The 20678-nt window shown below is 51.1% G+C and overlaps 2 protein-coding genes across 4 annotated transcripts; both read left to right on the top strand.

Annotated features, from left to right (window-relative positions):
• Positions 1 to 1110: 1110 nt before the first annotated feature.
• On the top strand, positions 1111 to 8580 carry PIGO (phosphatidylinositol glycan anchor biosynthesis class O). 2 transcript variants are annotated; one of them, XM_008508514.2, is made up of 11 exons: positions 1111 to 1243; positions 1923 to 2463; positions 3058 to 3201; positions 3386 to 3509; positions 3822 to 3981; positions 4189 to 4368; positions 4617 to 6144; positions 6737 to 6943; positions 7159 to 7355; positions 7974 to 8044; positions 8195 to 8580. In XM_008508514.2, the coding sequence occupies exons 2-11, from the start codon at positions 1953 to 1955 to the stop codon at positions 8322 to 8324; spliced, it is 3252 nt and encodes a 1083-aa protein (XP_008506736.1). In that variant the 5' UTR covers positions 1111 to 1243; positions 1923 to 1952; the 3' UTR covers positions 8325 to 8580. The 2 variants fall into 2 exon arrangements, with proteins under 2 accessions (XP_008506736.1, XP_008506737.1); XM_008508515.2 differs by having other exon boundaries at positions 1132 to 1243; positions 1952 to 2463.
• Positions 8581 to 13021: 4441 nt separating this feature from the next.
• FANCG (FA complementation group G) lies at positions 13022 to 19733 on the top strand. 2 transcript variants are annotated; one of them, XM_008508517.2, is made up of 14 exons: positions 13022 to 13859; positions 14056 to 14140; positions 14523 to 14654; positions 14888 to 15090; positions 16105 to 16240; positions 16401 to 16531; positions 16632 to 16778; positions 16913 to 17064; positions 17450 to 17516; positions 17771 to 18060; positions 18212 to 18258; positions 18472 to 18627; positions 19081 to 19204; positions 19359 to 19733. In XM_008508517.2, exons 1-14 carry the CDS (start codon positions 13659 to 13661, stop codon positions 19465 to 19467), a joined length of 1980 nt encoding a protein of 659 aa, XP_008506739.1. In that variant the 5' UTR covers positions 13022 to 13658; the 3' UTR covers positions 19468 to 19733. The 2 variants fall into 2 exon arrangements, 1 of the variants encoding a protein (XP_008506739.1); XR_542516.2 differs by having other exon boundaries at positions 13119 to 13859; positions 19113 to 19204.
• The last annotated feature ends 945 nt before the right edge of the window (positions 19734 to 20678 follow it).

Here is a 20678-nt window from a genome sequence, read left to right as displayed (position 1 = left end):
CAGAGTTGTTGAACATCACGATTTTAGGCCATTTTCATCACCGCTCCCCTATCCCCACCGGGCCACAAAACCCAGCACCCATTAAGTCCCTCCCCTGCCCCCGAGCCCTAGGCAACCACTAACTCATTTTTTTGTCTCTGTAGATTTACATATTCATATAAATGAATAATAGGATATGTGCTATTTTGTGCTCAGCTTCTTGCACTCAGCATGTTTTTAAGGTTCGTGCATGTAGTAGCATATAGCAGTGCTGCTTTCCTCCTTATGGCTGAACAGTATTCTATTGTATAGATATTCTATATTTTGTTTATTCATCAGTGAAGGCCATTTGGGTTGTTGCCACCTTTTGGCTACTATGGATAATGCTACTATGAACCTTCATGTGCAAGTTTTTGTGTACACATGTTTTCAGTTCTCTTGGGTATATACCCAGGAATGGAATTGCTGGGTCATATGGTAACTCTATGTTTAACGTTTTGAACTGCCAAACTGTTTTCCAGAGCTGCTGCACCATTTTACAATCCCAACAGCAGTGTATGAAAATTCAAATTTCTTCACATCCACACCAGTATTTCTTATTCATCTTTTTGATATAGCCATCTAGTGGGTTTGAAGTGGTATCGCCAGCACTTCCCTGATGGCTAATGATGCTGAGTATCTTTTCACGTGTTTATTGGTGATTTATATATCTTCTTTGGAGAAATGTCTCTTCAGACCCTTTGCCCATTTTTAAACTGGATTACTTATTTTGTTATTATTGAGTTGTAAGAGTCAGTGAAAGAACTGGAGAGGAGGAATAATAAAATCTGTCATTTGGAGTCAGCTAAACAAGAGGGAGAAAATAAGTATTTATCCCTGTTTTAGACGAGGTAATGCCAGTGACGACAGTGAGTGGCAGAGGTAGGATTCAAGCTAAATTTTATTCCAGAGGCCTAGTTTTTTGTCTTAACCAAGAATGGATAGGGTTCTCTGAACTCTTCCCGCTTAGCCCTTGCAGGCATTCTGCTCCCGAGGTGCTGTAACCCTCCCTCAAGCTCCTCGGCGGGCCCCGCGCTCCTCCCTCTCCTCCCCGGGGCCGGCCCTGCGCTCCTCCTGCTCCTCCCCCTCCTCCCCACGGCCGGCCCTGCGCTCCTCCCGCTCCTCCTCGCGGTGCCGGCAGGTGGCGTCCGCCCGGGGGCCGCTGTTTCGCGCGCGCCGCCGCCAGGCCGCTGGGCCGCCGCCGCACTTCCGGGCGCCGTTCAAGGTGAGCTGGGCTCCGGGCCCCTCGCACGCCCCTCTCTCCGCGCGGTGAGGGAGCCCTCAGCTCGCAGCCCAGCGTGCCCGGACCGGGGGCCGGGGGCTCGGGCCGAGGCGGGTAGCCGCCGGAGGACGTCTGGGGCCCGGCGAGGCCCAACGACCCGAGACGCCGCACCTCTGCGCGCGGCTTTGGCTCGCCGGCCGTCTGGACGCGGAGCGTGACTCCTCCCCTCGTCCCTCCGTCCCTCCCGGCGGCGCCGTCGCGTTCCCGGGTTCTCCCTCGGCCGCGAGCCCGGGCCGCCCCAGGGGTGTTGAGATTGGCGCGGAGAGGGGCGCAGAAGCGGGCTGTGGGAGCACTCTGCCACGTGGAATAAGTTTCCCTCCTGGCCTGTGTTTTCGTCGTTAGGATGTTCCGGAGTACTTGTGCAAATTCCTGTGCCCCGCCCCCAAGATCCTGATTCAGTGGGTCTGGGGTGGGGCCTGCTAATCAGTATTTTTAACAACCGCTCCAGGTTGATGCCCATAGTCTGCGGACCTCACCTAACACTGGTATAACTGGTAGAGAGGAAAGTTGCATTGGGTTGGCTATGGGTCTGTTTATCTTTAGCAAGGCTTCCAACAAGAAGTGATTCTAGCTGGGCTTTGTATTGAGGGACCAGAATATCCACTGGTTCTTTGCTCCACAGTGATGAATTCCCTCCCTCGCCACCACCAGGATGCAGAAGATCTCGGTGCTGCTCTTCCTGGCCTGGGTCAGCTTCCTCTTCTACGCAGGCATTGCCCTCTTCACCGGTGGCTTCCTGCTCACCCGTTTGGAGCTCAACAACCATAGCAGCTGCCGAGAGCCCCCAGGCCCTGGGTCCCTGCCATGGGGGAGCCGAGGGGAGCCTGGGGCCTGCTGGATGGCTTCTCGCTTCTCTCGAGTTGTGTTGGTGCTCATAGATGCTCTGCGATTTGACTTCGCCCAGCCCCAGCGCTCACACGTTCCTGGGGAGCCTCCTGTCTCCCTACCCTTCCTGGGCAAACTGGGATCCTTGCAGAGGATCCTGGAGATTCAGCCCCACCATGCCAGGCTCTACCAGTCAAAGGCTCACCCACCCACCACCACCATGCAGCGCCTCAAGGCCCTCACCACAGGCTCACTGCCTACCTTTATCGATGCTGGCAGTAACTTTGCCAGCTATGCCATAGTGGAAGACAATCTCATTAAGCAGCTCACCAATGCAGGTTTGTCTGGGCCTCTTTGGAGGCCAGGAGTACCTTGGCAAATTTCTTCTTTAGAAGTCAGAGAGCCAGAACTCTGAGTGCCCAGCTGCATGCTTGGCTATGCTGTGAGAGGACAGGGGAGGAGAAAGAGAGCAGGGTGCTGCATGCAGGGGTGCAGGTCTGGCTTTGTCCTTGTGGAGTTTAATCTGCATGGGCTGATGGTTTTCCTTTTGGGGAGCTCTCAGTAAAGGGGGAAGGGAGAGAGAAAGAGGAGAAGATGTGGGTCTGGGGCCCTCACAAGTTAGGAGAGAGCAGAGGGTTCAGACCTTGTCCACTCACTGATAACACCTAGGAAAAACAGAGCAGTGCAGATAGCCAGGGACTGAGAGCTGGCAGAGCCTTTTGTAGGAACAAGGAGAGGTCTGGGTGGAGCACAGTTATCAGGGAAAGCTTCCTGGCATAAAATTTTAGGCCCTGCAGGATAAAGAGTTGCTGGATGGAATTGCTGTGCCTTAGAGTGCATGGTTGGAATTTCTGATAGGTCTTTAAAGGGCCTCCTCTATCCCCCTGCCCCGACTCCTGCTCAGGCTGTGACCCACTCTCATTTCCCTGCAGGAAGGCGTGTGGTCTTCATGGGAGATGATACCTGGAAAGATCTTTTTCCTGGAGCTTTCTCCCAAGCTTTCTTTTTCCCATCCTTTAATGTCAGAGACCTGCACACAGTGGACAATGGCATCCTGGAACACCTCTACCCAACCAGTGAGCATGGGGCCAGAGGCAGGCCTGACGAAGACTGGGAGCTGGGGAGGGCTACTTCAGTCCGCAAATTCTGAGCCTCCCATGGGTGCAATGACCTGGGGTTGGTCCCTGACACAGGAGCATCAGACCTGGCTGGGGTTGAGGAGTGGGCCTTAGTCCTGTGCTCAGTGTTCTCCCTTCACAGTGGACAGTGGTGAATGGGACGTGCTGATCGCTCACTTCCTGGGTGTGGATCACTGTGGCCACAAACATGGCCCTTACCACCCTGAAATGGCCAAGAAACTTAGTCAAATGGACCAGGTGATCCAGTGAGTGTGGGATATTGGCTGGCGGAGTGGGTTTGTGTCTAAGAATCTCAGGATGTATGATCCTAAGAGAAGAAGTCCTTATCTTGGAGCCTCTTTCTTGCCTGAATTCTATCTTCTCTAGGCCTTTTTTCTGAAGCTAGGGGTCTCATCCATCTTGAGTGACTTAGCATGTGGCTTTGGGCGCTAGGGTTATGACTGAAGAGATGTCTCTGCTAAAGGTCTAGGCCCTTTAGAAGTTATGGCTGAGAGTTAATGGGCCCCTGAGAAAATCTTTATCCATCCCTACCCCCTGACATGTTTCTTGGCCCCCAGGGAACTTGTGGAGCGTCTGGAGAATGACACACTGCTGGTGGTGATTGGAGACCATGGGATGACCATGAGTGGGGACCATGGAGGGGACAGTGAACTGGAGATATCGGCTGCACTTTTTCTGTACAGTCCCGCAGCCCTCTTCCCCAGCGCGCCACCAGAGGTGAGGCCTCAGGTGTGCTTTATATGCCCGCCTGGTATTCAAGCCCCATCCTAATCACAGCTTCCTTGTGGATCGCTCCATTTTAGGCCCCCAAATTCATGACCCTGGGCATCCTCACTCTCATTTCCTACCTGGACCCCTATATCTTCTGTCCTAAACACTGACTTCGGCTCTGTGGCAAACTATTGACCCGTTCTTGTCCTCTAGGAGCCAGAGGTAATTCCTCAAATCAGCCTTGTGCCTACACTGGCCCTGCTGCTGGGCCTCCCCATCCCATTTGGGAACATTGGGGAGGTGATAGCTGAGCTGTTCTCAGAAGTCAAAGACTCCCAGCCTCACTTCTCTGCTTTGGCCCAAGCCTCAGCTCTCCATCTCAATGCCCAGCAGGTAGGTAGTGGGCTGAGCTTCCAGGTGACAGCTAGGGTGGGCATGGGAGAAGCACAATTACCCGCTCCATCATCCTTTGTTCAGTCTTAATCCCACCTTCCATGGCCCTTACCCTTCCCTTCCCCACTGTCCTGGACAGAGTTTGGGTCCCTGATTTCCAGGTTTTCCCTTTGGTAATACCTATCCTTACCTCAGTCCCAATTTATATTTCTGACCTGTTCCCCTTGGCCTCTGACCTATTCTGCCAGGTGTCCCGATTTCTTTACACCTACTCAGCTGCTGCTCAGGACCTCCAAGTTAAAGAGCTTCATCGGCTGCAGAACCTCTTCTCCAAGGCCTCTGCTGACTACCAGCGGCTTCTGCAAAGCCCGCAGAGGGCTGAGGCAGCACTGCAGACTGTGATTCCTGAGCTGCAGCAGTTCCTGCGGGGAGTTCAGGCCATGTGCCTTGAGTCTTGGGCTCGTTTCTCTCTGATCCGCATGGCAGTGGGTGCTGCTATCTTGGCTGCTGCCTGCTTTCTCTGCCTGCTGGTATCCCAGTGGGCGACATCCCCAGGCTTCTGCTTCCATCGTCTCCTCCTGATCCCCATGGCCTGGGGCCTGGCTGGGGCCATAGTGTGTGCTGGACTCCTGGCAACTACTGAGCTGAAGCTGGATCCAGTGATTCTAGGGGCCATGGCTGCAGTGGGCTCACTTCTGCCTTTTCTGTGGAAAGCCTGGGCTGACTGGGGGTCCAAGAGGCCCCTGGCAGCCCTGCTTCCCATCCCTGGGCCTGTCCTGTTACTCTTGCTCATTCGCTTTGCTGCTTTCTTCTCTGATAGTTTTGTTGTTGCTGAGGCCAGGGCCACCCCCTTCCTTTTGGGCTCACTCATCTTGCTCCTGGTTGTCCGGCTTCACTGGGAGGGCAGGCTGCTGCCACCTAAGCTACTCACAATACCTCGCCTTGGCTTTTCAGCCCCCACAGGCCCCCCACGGCACAATGGTGTGCAGGCCCTGGGGCTCGGAGTTGGGTTACTTTTATGTATAAGGCTAGCTGGGCTTTTTCATCGCTGCCCTGAAGAGACACCTGCTTGCCGCTCCTCTCCCTGGCTGAGTCCTCTGGCCTCCATGGTGGGTGGTCGAGCCAAGAATTTGTGGTATGGAGCTTGCGTGGGGGCGCTGGTGGCTCTGTTAGCTGCTGTGCGCCTATGGCTTCGTCGCTATGGTGATCTCAAGAGCCCTGAGCCCCCTGTACTCTTTGTGCGCTGGGGGCTGCCCGTAATGGTACTGGGCACTGCTGCCTACTGGGCATTGGCATCTGGGGCAGATGAAGCACCCCCACGTCTCCGGGCCCTGGTCGCTGGGGCATCAGTAGTGCTGCCTAGGGCTGTGGCAGGGTTGGCTGCTTCAGGGCTCATGCTGCTGCTCTGGAGGCCTGTGACGGTGCTGGTGAAGGCTGCAACGGGTGCTCCAAAGAGCAGGACTGTCCTCGCTCCCTTCTCAGGCCCCCCTACTTCTCAGGCTGACCTGGATTATGTGGTTCCTCAAATCTACCGACATATGCAGGAGGAATTCCGGGGCCGGCTAGAGAGGGCCAAACCTCAGAGGCCCCTGACTGTGGCTGCCCGTCAGTTGGGGAGTGTCTACTCAGCTGCTGTGGTCACAGCCCTCACCCTCTTGGCCTTCCCACTTCTGCTGTTGCATGCAGAGCGCATTAGCCTTGTGTTCCTGCTTCTGTTTCTTCAGAGCTTCCTTCTCCTGCATCTGCTTGCTGCTGGGATACCCATCACCACCCCTGGTAAATACCTATCTCAGCCCTGATTCCTCCAAAGACAGTAGTGATGTGAGTTCGGCCCCTCTTGTTTTCAGGGAGGTGTTGCTCCTCAGGTTCTTCGCCTTGACACAGGATTTCATGCCCCACACAGTTTGGAGGGTCTTCTTGATCTCCTCTCTCTTATCTGCGATAGCCAAGCTAACTTATGCCTCCCATTGACTCTCAGGGCCAGCGGGGTTCGTGGAGGAGGGAGACAGAGTACTCCAAGACTCATTTCTTATGGAAATGCTACATCCTCATGAGCGCATTTCCTGATTTTCCAGTGATGGGAGTGGTGAATTGAGTATATAATGTCCTAGTGAGCTTTGTGCGTATGAGAGAGAGAAAGAGATTGACCACAATGGGGTTCAGATTAGAGTAATGGCACTTTGTGTCACAGAAGGAATTAGAATACAGAGTGTTGGCTATAAAGAGGTTTGGATGATGGGCGTGTGTGTGTGTGTGTGTGTGTGTATGAGAATTAGCACTGAAGTGGTAGGAGTTTATGATCATAGGGCAGAAGGCTATGAATTAGGAAATGGGATGTGACCATAAAGAGGCGTATCTCTTCCCACAGGTCCTTTTACTGTGCCATGGCAGGCAGTCTCTGCTTGGGCCCTCATGGCCACACAGACCTTCTACTCCACGGGCCACCAGCCTGTCTTTCCAGCTATCCATTGGCATGCAGCCTTTGTTGGATTCCCAGAAGGTCATGGCTCCTCTACCTGGCTGCCTGCTTTACTGGTGGGAGCCAACACCTTTGCCTCCCATCTCCTCTTCGCAGGTACTTCCTGATTCCTCCCTTGCTTCTATTATTCCCTCTGGCTCTGTGGAAGGAAAGGAAACCCCTGGATTTGAGTGGAGATGTGACTTTGTTGGATCTTTGGCACCCCTTGCCTTACACTGATTAGAGGCTGAGCCAACTAGGGTGGTTGGGGGCCAGAGTGGCCTGGCCCCTGGGTTCCCCATTGATTCTAGCCTTGTCTTCCTCTGAGGTAGTAGGTTGCCCATTGCTCCTGCTCTGGCCCTTCCTTTGTGAGAGTCAAGGGCCCCAGAAGAGGCGGCAGCCCCCAGGGAATGAAGCTGAGGAGGAGGAGGAGCCGCTGATGGAGATGAGGCTCCGGGATGTACCTCACCACTTCAATGCAGCGCTGCTGCAGCTGGGCCTCAAGTACCTCTTTGTCCTTGGTATTCAGGTGGGTGCAGGGGAGTGATCATGAAGTTAGTGACCTTTTCTCACGCGTATACGTCACATTCTTTCTTTCATACTTTGCCAAAACCCTGGGAGAGAGCCTTGACTGAGGTAAAGATAAGTGAAGTGGTTGTGCAAGGCCAGTGGCCTCACATGGCAGTATTGAGACTGGAACCTGCGTGTCCTTAATCCTAGTCTCGGATTGGTTCCTCTCTATAAGCTAGATCTGGACCCTGCTGGTTGCATTTGGGGATTACTGCCTTAGTGGACAGACTGGAAAAGCTGAGGTGATGGTCAGGATTCTTTTCCAAGCTGTGGTCATGGATCTGCTTCCTATCCTTCAGAGGCAGAAGGTGTGACTCTGACATCTTCCTCCATCCTGGAAGGCAGAGCCTGAGTGTTAGTGGCAGAGATGGAAGGTGCTTGCCCAAGGTCACACAGTGAGTCATGGTGGGGCCAGGGAAAGAATTAGGTCTCCTAACTCCTAGCCCAAGTTTTTTTCTACCGACACGCCATACTTTCCTACTTGTCCTGTTCTTCACAGTGGCCTACAGCAAGTCTCTCCTTGACCTGTTTCCTCCTCCCCTTCGCAAGTAACTTGACCCCTCCTCTCCTCCTTTAGATTCTGGCCTGTGCTTTGGCAGCCTCCGTCCTCCGCAGGCATCTCATGGTCTGGAAGGTATTTGCCCCCAAGTGAGTAGATTTGCTTGAGAAGTAGGGGTGTTGGGGAGGGTGAAGCTTGGAGCAAAGAATGAATATCCAGGGTGGTCAAGGTTTTGCCTCAGCAGGGGAAGGCTCTAGACCTACTCTCAGTGTCTGCTGATATTCCACCTTTCCTTCCAGGTTCATTTTTGAGGCCGTGGGCTTCATTGTGAGCAGCGTGGGACTTTTCCTGGGCATAGCTTTGGTGATGCGAGTGGATGGTGCTGTGAACTCCTGGTTCAGGCAGCTAGTTCTGGCCCAGCAGAGGTAGCCTAGGCTGTGGGTGCTGGCTCCTGGCCATGGAGAGAGCTGGAGAACAGTCTAGCCTGGCCTCTGTGGGTGCTGGATCATCTGTAAGAGAGGCTCAGGCACACCTCTTACCACCATGCAGCTAAGAGTTACTGGCATTTGGGAGTTCATTATTTTATAGTTCAAAATTGTAGTGGGGCTGATCCCTAATTCCTGTTTTGGATGCATCTGAGGGACTTGGGGGTGGTCTCCAAAGTGGAATAAAATAATAATGTAAATATGTGTGTCTGAGATGTGGGGGAGTCCCTACATCATATAGGGGCTAGGGAGAGGGCGTCTCGCCTCTCACCAAGCACAGATGGGATCAGCCATTTTATCCAGACCTGGCTGCACCTGAGAACCTTTGAGACGTGGTTGGAGTTGTCTGAATTCATTCCTCCACCTCTTCCCAAATTACTCCTATTATCCCACCTTCTGTTTTCCTTTGCCATGCAACATATTTTATTAAATTTTTCTGCTTTGGCTGATAACAGAGATGGCTGAAAAGATAAGCCCAGGCATCATGGAGCACACAGACTTTTACTCTCTAAAGCCCCAGTAGTGCTGTGTCTTCTCCTTAACTGTGTTGTTTCACTCCAGGACACCCTTTGCCCTTCATTTCTGTGGAGGCCTCCCTAGTTTCCCAACCTGTGCTCCCTTTTATCAGACCTACTTGCCCATCTTACACAGCATTCCATCTTGTCCCATGGATTATTCTTGACTTGAAGCCAAAACTGTTTGAATCTAATGCTCCTCATGCATGTGTCCTGTGCCCTCCATTTAGCTTGCTACTCCTGTGTCATGTTGAAGTACTGGCATGAAATCTTTGTGGAAATGTCCATCAAAAGAGTGGAGAAGAGGCTCTGAGGAGAAGGATCAGGACTGGGGTTTGAGGTTTGAGAGCCCAGGACAGGAGGAGATGAGACCACTGAGAGAGAGAAGAACAGGTGTTAAATTGTGAGTCAGGACTGACTTCTGCTTGACAGGAAGAAGAAGAGAAGCTGAGTAGCAGTGATGGTGAGGTAAAGGTGTTCACTGCTGTGGGGCCTAAAGGAGGAGTCCTAATTATCAATGGCCAACAGTCTCCAGTGCTACAGAGGTCAAATAAATGATGAAAAGTGTATATACTGTTTCAGACAACTAGAGGATAGGACACTGGTAACTCTGGCAGGAATGGGTTTAATAATGCAAGGGGAGAGGTTAGGCCCCAGCTAGACTGTAAAATTAATTAGGAAAAAAATCTCCTTCCCCCCTCCTCAGTCTGGTGGACACAGATCCCAAGCATCATTTAGTGAATAGACAGTGCCTTTGTGAGAAGAAATAAAGACCCTTTCTCCATCCCTAGCACCCATGGGAAAGATTTCAGACCCCATTCCCTTACCCTATCCTTGTTTAGTTCCCCCCGCACTTTTTTTCAGGGAGCCCCGTTCCCCTCAGCCTCAGGATAAGCAGCTGATCTGCCAACCACTGTTTCCTTTTCTCCTGATCTACCTACAAGATCTTTTTAGGGAAAGATACATTACACTATTAAAAATTCTTATCCCTGCCTTTTACTTGACGTCAGAGCCCATTCCACACTAACTTATTGTTTCTTTTTAAAGAGCTTTTTTGAGGTACAATTTACCATAAAATTCACCCATTTAAGGTGTAGAATTAAATGATTTTTAGTCTATTCACGGTTGTAAACCACCACCACAAACAATCTTAGAACATTTTCATCAACCCAAAAAGAAACTCGATACTCTTCCCTCTCACCCTCCAACCCTCCCCACCTCCACCGCTAGCCCTAGGCAACCGCTAAGCTACTTTCTGACTATATTTGCATATTCTGGACATTTCATAGAAATGGAATCATACAATATGTGGCCTTTTCTATTTGGCTTCTTTCATTGGCCTAATGTTTTCAATCTTCATCCATGTTGCACCATGTATCAGTACTTCGTTTCTTTTTATAGCCAAATAATATTCCATTTCATGGATATATCATATTTTGTTTATCCATTCATCCACTGGTGGACATTTGGGTTGTTTTTACCTTTTTGTTATTATGAATAATGCTGCTATGAACATCCATATACAAGTTTTACTTGGACATATGTTTTCATTTCTCTTGGGTTTATACCAAGTGGTAAATATAGGGGAATTGCTAGGTCATATGGTAAATCTATGTTTAACTTTTTGAGGAACGGTGTGTCTCTTTCCCAAAGCTGCTGTACCATTTTACATTCCCATCAGCAGTGTATGAGGGTGCCAATTTCTGCACATCCATGCCAATACTTACTATTATCTACCTTGGATCCTCACCATCTTAGTGGGTGTGAAGTAGTATCTCATGGTGGTTTGGGTTTGCGTGTCTTTTTTTTTATTTTTATTATTTTTATTTTTTATTTATTTATTTTTTGGGGGAAGAAGACTGGCCCTGAGCTAACATCTGTGCCAGTCTTCCTCTATTTTGTTTGTGAGACTCCTGCCGCAGCGTGGCTCATGAGCAATGTGTAGGTCTTCTCCTGGGATCCGAACCCACAAAGCCCCCCCAAGGCTGCTGAAGCAGAGGACATGAACTCAACCATTATGCCACCAGGCCGGCCCCCTGTATGTCCTTGATGACTAATGATGTTGAGCATTTTGTGCTTATTGGAGAACTGTCCATTCAGATCCTTTGTTTTTTAATTGGGTTGTCTTTTTGAGTTACAAGTATCAACTTAAAAAGCAGATTCAGGGCCAGCTGGATGGCGCAGTGGTTAAGTGTGCAGTTTGCTTGGGCAGCCCAGGGTTCACTGGTTCGGATCCGGGGTCAGGATATGGCACTGCTTGGCAAGCCATGCTGTGGTAGGCGTCCCACATATCAGGTAGAGGAAGATGGGCACAGATGTTAGCTCAGGGCCAGTCTTCCTCAGCAAAGAGGAGGATTGGTAGCGGATGTTAGCTCAGGGCTAATCTTCCTAAAAAAAAAAAAAGAATTCACCCATTTTACCCTCAAAATGAGTTTATTTGGGAATAGCCAAAAGAATTGTAATTTGGCATGTGCATGCTGTGGCAAATCATAGGCAAATCTGGAAAACAAAGGAGGGGAGCTGCTTTTATAGAGAAAAAGGGGAAGTAGGAAGGCACTGTCCTAAAGGAAAGTCCATTCGGGAGGGTGTTAAGGGGATGGGGAGAGAAATCCTCTGTAGTAAAGTAGTTTTGCTTCCTGTCCAAGGTGCAAGCTGACATCTCTTCCTGTTTGCTATAATTGACCATGTGTGATAGGGCATGAGAGCTCCCCCTACAGGCCTTCCTGACTCCAATTTAACTAAGGTTTCTTTTATTAATTTCCACATAAGGATTGTTTATAGTCTAGATATAAATTCTCTTATCAGATTAGATTTGCAAGTATTTTATCCATTCTTTGGGTTGTCTTTTCCTTTTGTTGATAGTGTCCTTTAAAGCACAAAATTTTAAAATTTTCATGAAGTCCAATTCAACCTATTTTTTCTTTTGTTGCTTGTGCTTTCAGCATCCTATGTAACAAACTATTGTCAAGTGCCACAATTTAGTTTTAGAAAATTTTCATCACTCCCACAAATTCCCTACACTTTGTTTATAATCAATTCCCAATCTCACTCCAGGCCACTGATCTGTGTTCTGTTTTTATAGATTTGTCTTTTCTGAATATTTCATATAATTGGAATCATGGAATATATGGTCTTTTGGTCTAGCTTCTTTGACTTAGAATAATGTCTTTGAGGTTCATCTATGTTGATGTATGTGTCACTTTAAGCCCCTTTTGATTTTTGTTGTTTAAAAAGCCTTTATTCATTTTTTATTTTTTTGCCCCTTTTTTTTTGCTGAGTCATATTCCATTGTATTGCTATGGTCAACTGATGGACATTATGTTTTTGTAGCTGCTATGAACATTTGCATACAAGTGTTGGTGTAGACATCTGTTTTCATTTCTCTTGGGAGGATTCCTTGGAGTGGAATTGCTGGGTCCTATGGTAAGGTTATGATTAATTTTTTAAGAAACTGCCAAACGGTTTTCCAAAGTAACTGTACTATTTTATATTTCCACCAGCAATTTATGAGAGTTCCAGTTTCTCCACATCCTCACCAACATTTGGGATTATCTTTATTTTTTATTGTAATCATTCTATATGTGTGTGCACGGTGGTATCTCATGGTTTTAATTTGCATTTCCCTAATGGCTAATGATGCTGAGCATCTTTTTGTGTGCTTCTTAGCCATTCATGTATCTATTTTGGTAAAATGTCTATTCATATTTTTCTGCCTGTCTTAAAATGGTTTTAAAAATGTTTTTATTATTGAGCTTTGAGAGTTATATATTGTGGATACAAGTCCATTATGAGATATATGATTTGCAGATTTCTCCTCCTACTTTGAGACTTTTCTTTGCGTTTTTTTTTTTGGAGGAAGATTAGCCCTGAGCTAACATCTGCCGGCAATCCTCCTCTTTTTGCTGAGGAAGACTGGCCCTGAACTAACATTCGTGGCCATCTTCCTCTACTTTTATATGTGGGACACCTACCGCAGCATGGCCTTCTGAGCCATGCTGGATCCGCACCCGGGATCCGCACCCGCGGACCCCGGCCGGAAGCCGAACGTGCGCACTTAACCGCTGCGCCACCGGGCCGGCCCCTCTTTGCGTTTTCTTGATCGCGTCTTCGTAGCACAAGAGCTTTTAATTTTAATGAAGTTCAACTTATCCATTTTGAGTTGATTTCATGTATGGTAAGGGTCGCAGTATTTTTGTTGGGTTTTTTGCATATGGATATCCAATTCTCCTAGCTCCATTTGTTGAAAGGATTGGGCAGGTACCGTTGAGCAGTGCAGGCTGCACAGCACAGGGCCACGCTGCATGCAGTCAGACTGCGGTTTGTGCACTGGCGCTCTACGGTGAGCACAAAAAGGACAGGCTGACTACGGAGGGTCTCTGGGAGGCGCTTTCTGCCGGGGCTGCCTCCGCGGGGCGGCAGCACTACAACTCCCAGCACGCACCGCGCGCGCCTCCCGTGGGGCTGCGCGGCTGGCCGAGCGCGGGCTCCGGCGCCGGACGGTTTCGGACCGCGGCCTCCGAAGGCCGCGCAGGCGGACGGCGAGCGGCACGAGCTCCCCGCTGACTCGCCCGCCTCCGGCGTTGGGGCCTCCCTCTCTGGCCGGGGCCAGGCTCATCGCTTCCTCGTCTTTCCCGCCGGGACTAACCCTTACCAACCGCAGCCGAGGGTCGCCGGCCCGGCCAGCGGTGAGGGGAGGGTCTGCTTTTCCCGGAAAGGGCAGGCCGCCGGCCGGGTCTCGAGGGGAGCCCAGGAGAGGCGCCGGGATGCGCAAGCGCACAGACTCCCCTCCGCTCGGGTGGGAGCTTCGGCCGGGCAGGGCTTACCCTGTAGCAGCCCCCTCCAAGTGTGCGGGCCCAACCTCGGCCACCAGGTCCCACGAGACCCCTCTGGGCTCCTCAACACCACATGCCAGCTGCCTGGACCTGTGGAGGCAAAGGAATGATCAGCTAGTTCGACAGGCCAAGGTAACGCGGTTGCTGGGACCCTCGCTTTGCAGCCCCATAAGAGGGTTTGCAGTGGATTTACCCCAGCCGTTGGAGAGGGGATGAGCTTGACCTTCCTCAAGAGCCGGAAATGACTGGAGAATGACATCCCTTGTCGCTGTTGCACTGGGAGAGTTAAGGACTAATCCTCAGTGACACCCCATCCCACATTTGGCAGGTGGCTCAGGGTCTGTCTCTGAGGCGACAGCAGTTGGCTCAAGATGCACTGGAAGGGTTCAGGGAACTTCTCCATTGTCTGCAGGGTAAGCAGGGTCCTCCCCAGGATGGTCGGTTCCCATGCACAGCTAGAGACCAGTTCCTTTTCTGCATTTCTGGGATTGAGGTGATTACTCAAGGGGCAGAGAATCCTGTTTAAGGTACAGGTGGGGCTGGAGTGGAATCGTCTTTGTACAAGGGAATCTTTTTCTTCCTTACACGCACATACACACATGGCAGCATTTGAAGAAGTGGTTTCCAGAATGGTCTAACCTGGAGAACTTTCTGCCCTTTCCAAACTCTCTGTCCGAAGGGTGGGTTCTTTACTGAGGCCATTTTGGTTGGGGTGGGGTGATCTCTGGGTTGAGATCTTATTTTGGGAATCATTTATGGGGGAGCCATCTGTGAGATCAACATTTATTGCTCTAGGGCTCCCTGCCGCTGTTCCTGTTCTCCCCTTGGAATTGACTGTCATCTGCAACTTTATTACCCTGAGGGCGAGCCTGGCCCAGGGTTTCACTGAGGACCAGGCACAGGGTATCCAGCAGGGCCTAGAAAGAGGTGAGGGCCAGAGATTGCCTTCCATGCCCCTGCCAACCTCCGTTTGGGTTTAAATCTTTACAAGGTGGATGGGAGGAGCAACATAACCTGTCACCTCCATGGAGAGACAGGCCCTTTTCTGATTCTCGAAGTGTCTCTCAGACCAGGAGCCCCTTTGTGACCTTTGGGCTCCTGCAGAAAAAGAAAGCCAGAGACGAAGTCTCACCTCAGCTGTATATGTGTGTACTCTACAGTACTGGAGACCCAGGAGCAGCTGGAGCCCAGGCTGGAATGTGGGCTGAGTGCGCTGTGGGATTCCGTCCTCCATTCTTCCTCCCTTCTACCGGAGCTGCTCCCTGCCCTTCACCACCTGGCTGCTCTGCAGGCTGCTCTCTGGCTGACCACTGACCATCTTGGGGACCTGACTTTGCTGCTGCAGACCCTGAATGGCAGCCAGGTAATGTGAGGAGTGATCTGGATCTAAGGGTCTGTTCCCTTCTCCCACCCCTCCCAGCTGCAGTAGCATCATTATGTGCTGGAAAGGCTGCTGGGTTGGTGGTGCGCCGCCGAGAAGCAGAATGTGTGCACTTAACCGCTGTGCCACCAGGCCGGCCCCGAGAGTGTGTTTTTTTTTTTAAAGATTGGTACCTGGGCTAACAACTGTTGCCAATCTTTTTTTCTTTTTTTTTTTTCTGCTTTATCTCCCCAAACCTCCCCTGTACACAGGTGTATATCTTAGTTGCAGGTCCTTCTAGTTGTGGGATGTGGGACGCCGCCTCAACGTGGCCTGACGAGCGGTGCCATGTCCGCACCCAGGATCCGAACCCTGGGCCGCCGCGGTGGAGCACGCGAACTTAACCACTCGGCCACGGAGCCGGCCCCGAGTGTGGTTTTTAAAAATAGCTTAATGAGGGGCTGGCCCCGTGGCCGAGTGGTTAAGTTCACGCGCTCCGCTGCAGGCGGCCCAGTGTTTCGTTGGTTCGAATCCTGGGCGCGGACATGGCACTGCTCATCAAACCATGCTGAGGCAGCGTCCCACATGCCACAACTAGAAGGACCCACAACGAAGAATACACAACTATGTACTGGAGGGCTTTGGGGAGAAAAAGGAAAAAATAAAATCTTTAAAAAAAAAAAAAAATAGCTTAATGATCTTGGATAGGGTTAGGTCTCTCATGACCTTGCTGAAGTCACCTCCCAGCCTCAGTCATCTTGTCAGTACCCCAAACATGGTCCTTACCCTGTGTCCTTATGGGCTTATAGTGAGTGAGGAGGCACCCTAGAATAGATTACCCCTGCCCCAGATTTTTCTTACTTCCTGTATCCTCGCTCCATAGCTATCTATTTCTTAGAACTGAGGGAATAGGAATCAGGAGAACCCCTGAGTTCAAGGTCCAGCCAGAGTAGACTGAGACAGGAGAAGAAGGGGTGGTTACAGGCTTGGAGCCTCTGATTGTCCTTCTCTCCCCAGAGTGGGGCCTCTGAAGATCTCTTGCTGCTTCTAAAAACTTGGAACCTCCCAGCTGAGGAGTCAGATGCCCCACTGACCATACAGGATGCCCGGGGCTTGAGGGATGTCCTTCTGACAGCATCTGCCTATCGCCAAGGTCAGCTAGTGATGTGACTCTTCCTTTTCTCCCTACTCCCTATCTTAAGGGGTCTTTTGGCTCCCGCCTTTCCTGTCATGTCCCATTCATCTCAGTGGACCTTCCCTATCATACCTCCTGTCCTGTGGCCTCTCTAAGCTCACACCCTGATTGCCCTCAGGCCTCCAGGAGCTGATCACAGGGAGGCTGTCCAGGGCACTGAGCAGCCTGCATGAAGCGGCCTCAGGTCTCTGTCCACAGCCTGTGCTGGTCCAGGTGTACACGGCCCTAGGAACCTGTCTCAGTAAGATGGTAAAGACATTCCTAGGGTGGGTTGGGGAAACCATGGGCGTTATGGACAGCTTTCTGCTTTGGGACGGTACCTGAGCCTTGTGTCCTCTCACCCGTCTAGGGCAATCCACAGAGAGCCCTGCTGTACTTGCTTTCAGCTCTGAAAGGAGGATCAACCTGGGGTCCCGCACTTCTGGAGGCCTCCAGGCTATATCGGCAACTGGGGAACACTGCAGCAGAGCTGGAGAGCCTGGAGCTACTGGTTGAGGTAAGGAACTGTGCCAGGGGAAGATATGGGGATTGCTGAGGTGCTTGTGTTGGGGTGACTAGTCAAGGTATAAGCAGAAGGTAGTATGACTTGCAAAGATGATAGATATACTTTCTTCTTTTTGTCCCTTTTAGACCTTGAGTATTACTCACGGTTCTGAAGCCCCCCAGCTTCTCATTGAGGTAGAGTTGCTACTCCCACGACCTGAGCCAGCCTCACCCCTTTACTGTGGCACACAGAGCCAGGCCAAGTACCTGCTAGCAAGCCGATGCCTACAGACAGGAAGGTGAGCTTCCACTGCCCTGCTTACCTGAGCTTCTCTTCCCGTTTCTGATGCCTCCCCTGGGGTGTGACTCTGCTTCTATTTTTTCGAGTCAGGGGGCAATGGACAAGTCAGTGGCAGGCCATAGGTCCCCACTCCTCAGCCTCCTGCCTTGCCACTGGACCTGAACTGAGGACTCTTCACTCAGACCCTAACCCGTGTCTTTAAAACTCTGTAGTCTCTTCTCAAATCCATTCTATAAGGAGGGTAGATCCATACTGAGCTAGGGTCGGAGCCCCAAGACCCCACCCTTCCCACTCCCCAGGGCCCTTAAGCATCCTTTTCTTAGCTAAGAGCCTTTGGAGGGCCTGCTAGGGCCTAAGGTGAGGCTCATGGGCTGACTCCTCAGGGCAGAGGACGCTGCGGAGCATTACTTGGACCTGTTGGCCCTGTTGCTGGATGGCTCAGAGCCAAAGGTAAGTATTCTTTAAGGTTCTCTGCAGTGGGGTGGGAGGGTTGGAGTCTCCTTTGGAGTAGAGCAGGACTGCTGTTTTCTCTTTTTTCCTCTGCTTGTCTCTGTCCAATATGGGAGGCCAGACTGGAAAGGTTCCCAGAGCAAGGGGTCCAGGGCAGCAAGCAATGGGTGGTCTATGCATGGTACCAGGGCCTGGTGAAGAGGTTGGGGGTGGCTCATGTCTTTTCAAGTCACTACATCCTCCTCCCACCCCAGATCTCCCCACCCCCTTGCCCCACAGGGCCCTGTATGCCTGAGGTGTTCTTGGAGGCAGCAGCAGCGCTGATCCGGGCAGGCCGCGCACAGGATGCTTTGACTGTATGTGAGGAGCTGCTCAGCCGCATGTCATCTCTGCTTCCCAAGATGCCCCAGCCGTGGGGAAATGCCAGAAAAGGAACCAAGGAGTCACCACATTGCCCACCCTGGGTCTCTGCCACCCATCTGCTTCGGGGCCAAGCCTGGGTGCAACTGGGGGCCCAAAAAGAGGCAATTAGCGAATTTAGCCGGTAAGCCCAGGAAGCCAACCAGAGCCCTAGGGGAAGTGTGGGGGGATAATTTTCTGATTGGGACCTGACTAGGTGAGCTCCATTCTTACCTGCTCGCCCTAGAATTTCTGATGTTGACTCCTCTTCACCTCTGCTCCATGTCCCATTTCAGGTGCCTTGAGCTGCTCTTCCGGGCCACGCCTACGGACAAGGAACAAGGTGATCTTTGTTATCTTTTATTAACAAGGTAACTCTCCCTTATCCTCTTCCCTTCTGGAAGTGGTGGTGGTGGATGTCCGTTCCCTTTCCGTGTGTCTCAGTCCACCAGGAGATTTAAGGGAAAGGGACTCCAGACACAAGAAGAGATCAAGGGGGTGAGTTGGTGACTGTGTGGCTGGGAACACACTTCTTGACTTTGGTGGTGGTCCTCAGGACCTGCTTCCAACTGTGAGCAGGGGTGTACGTCAGATGTGGCACTACAACAGCTTCGGGCAGCTGCCTTGATTAGTCGTGGACTAGGATGGGTGACCAGTGGCCAAGATACCAAAGCCCTACAGGACTTCCTCCTCAGTGTGCAGATGTGCCCAGGTATGTATACTTGCGTGACATGTACACACAATGACAGAGAGGCCCATGGGGTGATACTTGGGGATTAGTGTAAGAGTGACATTCCCAGACTGGAGGGGTTAATGGGGTTGTGCTGTATATACCCAGGGATATACCCAGGTGTGCAGACATATACCAGACATATACAAAGTGTGTATGAAGGCCTCTCAGGAGATCCCCTGTCTTCCCAGTCTCTTCAGACACGAAGAAGATAACTGCTGGGAGTGTGCTGGGCTGGAGCAGGGTCAGCTGAGCCCTTTGTCCTGGGCAGGCAGTACTCAGGGATAGGAACTGTTGGGAATGACCCACTCCTGACTCCGTGTGTGACCGTAGGCAAGATACTTCTCCACTCTAGGCCTCAGTTTCCCCTTTTATAAAATAATGCTTAAGGCTGTGTCAAGTTCTAAGGCTCTCTACTCTGGGGTTGGGCTCCAGGTAATCAAGATGCTTCCTTTCACCTGCTTCAGACTCTGAGGAGGCTGGATCGGAGGGATGAGGCCATTGCTCTCTGGCGGAGGCTGGAGGCCCAAACTAAGTTGCCACAGGAGAATGCTACATGGTGAGGCTGAGATCTGCTCTATTGGGGCTGAGGGGCAGTTGGTGTCTTGGAATCTTTGGAACTCTTGGGGGTGGTGGTGAATAAAAGGGAGGGAATGGCTGCCCAACCTTCTGCCTATCCTTTACCCTTAGGCATTACCCTTTTTGGTCTCCAGGTCTCTGCCCCTGTACCTAGAAACCTGTTTGAGCTGGATCTGTCCCCATGACCGTGAAACCCTTCTTGAAGAGTTTCAAACATCTCTGCTGGAGCCTTGTGACCTGTAGCTGCCATGTTTTGAAGAGCCTAAGCTGGGGGCCCACTGGGCTATCTGTCTGTGGGGAGGGCTTTCTGGTTTACTGTCCTTGGGGAATGTGGCTGGAGCTGCCCATTCCTATGTAAGTCTGACATTGGAGAGGTTGGTGGTAGTCCTGCAAAATTTGGCCTAGTTACTGCTGTTCTGGTTCCCTGCCAGTAGCAAGGCATTGACTTTGCTCATGCCGCCTCTTTTCCTGTTTCCCCTTTTCTTGTATTGAGTAAAATTTCCTATGTATCTCTTGTCTGCCTACTACGTATACTTGAATGGGAAGGCTCACAGTTGTCTGATTCAGTTGAGTGCTGGTTGTCTAAGATGCCCTGTCCCAACATTATCTACCTTAATGAGCTTGAGGTCTGGGTGGAAGAAAGGGCTACAGGAATCCTTACTTGGGAAGCAGTGGCTTTAGTCTTTCCCCTTGCTTAAAAGCAGAGCCCCAAAGTCCAGGATCCTGTGTGAGGTGACAGAATGAGTGGAGTTGGGTCTGGAAGGTGGTCTGGGAAGGCTTTTCAGGACAAGGGCAGGTGTTTGATTCTTAGAGGGGAAGGACAAGGACAAGCAGATCTCTTGGGTCTGTCAGAATGACTTCTCATCCCCTCCCTAATCCCGCATTGCAGAAATTTGGGATTTGACTCTCAGTGAAATGTGTTTGTATGGATAGGGGGTGAAGGGTGAATTAATTCAGCATGCCACTAAAGCTGCCTATTGAATATAGTCCGGGCTAGTTGGCATTTTGGGCCCAAGGACTTCAAGTATCAGCATGCACTTTTCTTGCTGCTTTGGGCTCTGTTGAAGCTGCTGTGTGTTTTGTGGTTTCCTTTTGACCCCTCTCTGTACTTGAGTGCCCTGCCTTCTCCAGCCATTAGTATTAATACTCAGTGGTAACAGGAAGTATGTACCTCCAAGCCCTGAGGAACTTTAATGCCTGTGGAATTAGGGTTACCAGGGGGTGCAGTGAAACTAGGGTAGAGTTGATTAAGAGCTGGGGAGCTAGTCAAAACGTCCAGAGGAGGGGTGGCTGGAGTCAGCGTTTTGAAGGAGTAAGGAGGGGGTTAGGGTGGATTCTCAGGTTTTGGAAGAAGACGGGTGTGTAGGTTATCACTACAACAGGACTAGACTAATACAAGGGTTCAGTCCATTGTGCCAGGTTCTTCCAGCAGGATAAGCTCAGGAGCCAATGAA

Source organism: Equus przewalskii, chromosome 26, assembly GCF_037783145.1.
Source record: "Equus przewalskii isolate Varuska chromosome 26, EquPr2, whole genome shotgun sequence".
NCBI classification, from domain to species: Eukaryota; Metazoa; Chordata; class Mammalia; order Perissodactyla; family Equidae; genus Equus; species Equus przewalskii.
The sequence above is the reverse complement of the archived record's forward strand: the minus strand, read 5'-3'. Positions and strand labels throughout refer to the sequence as shown.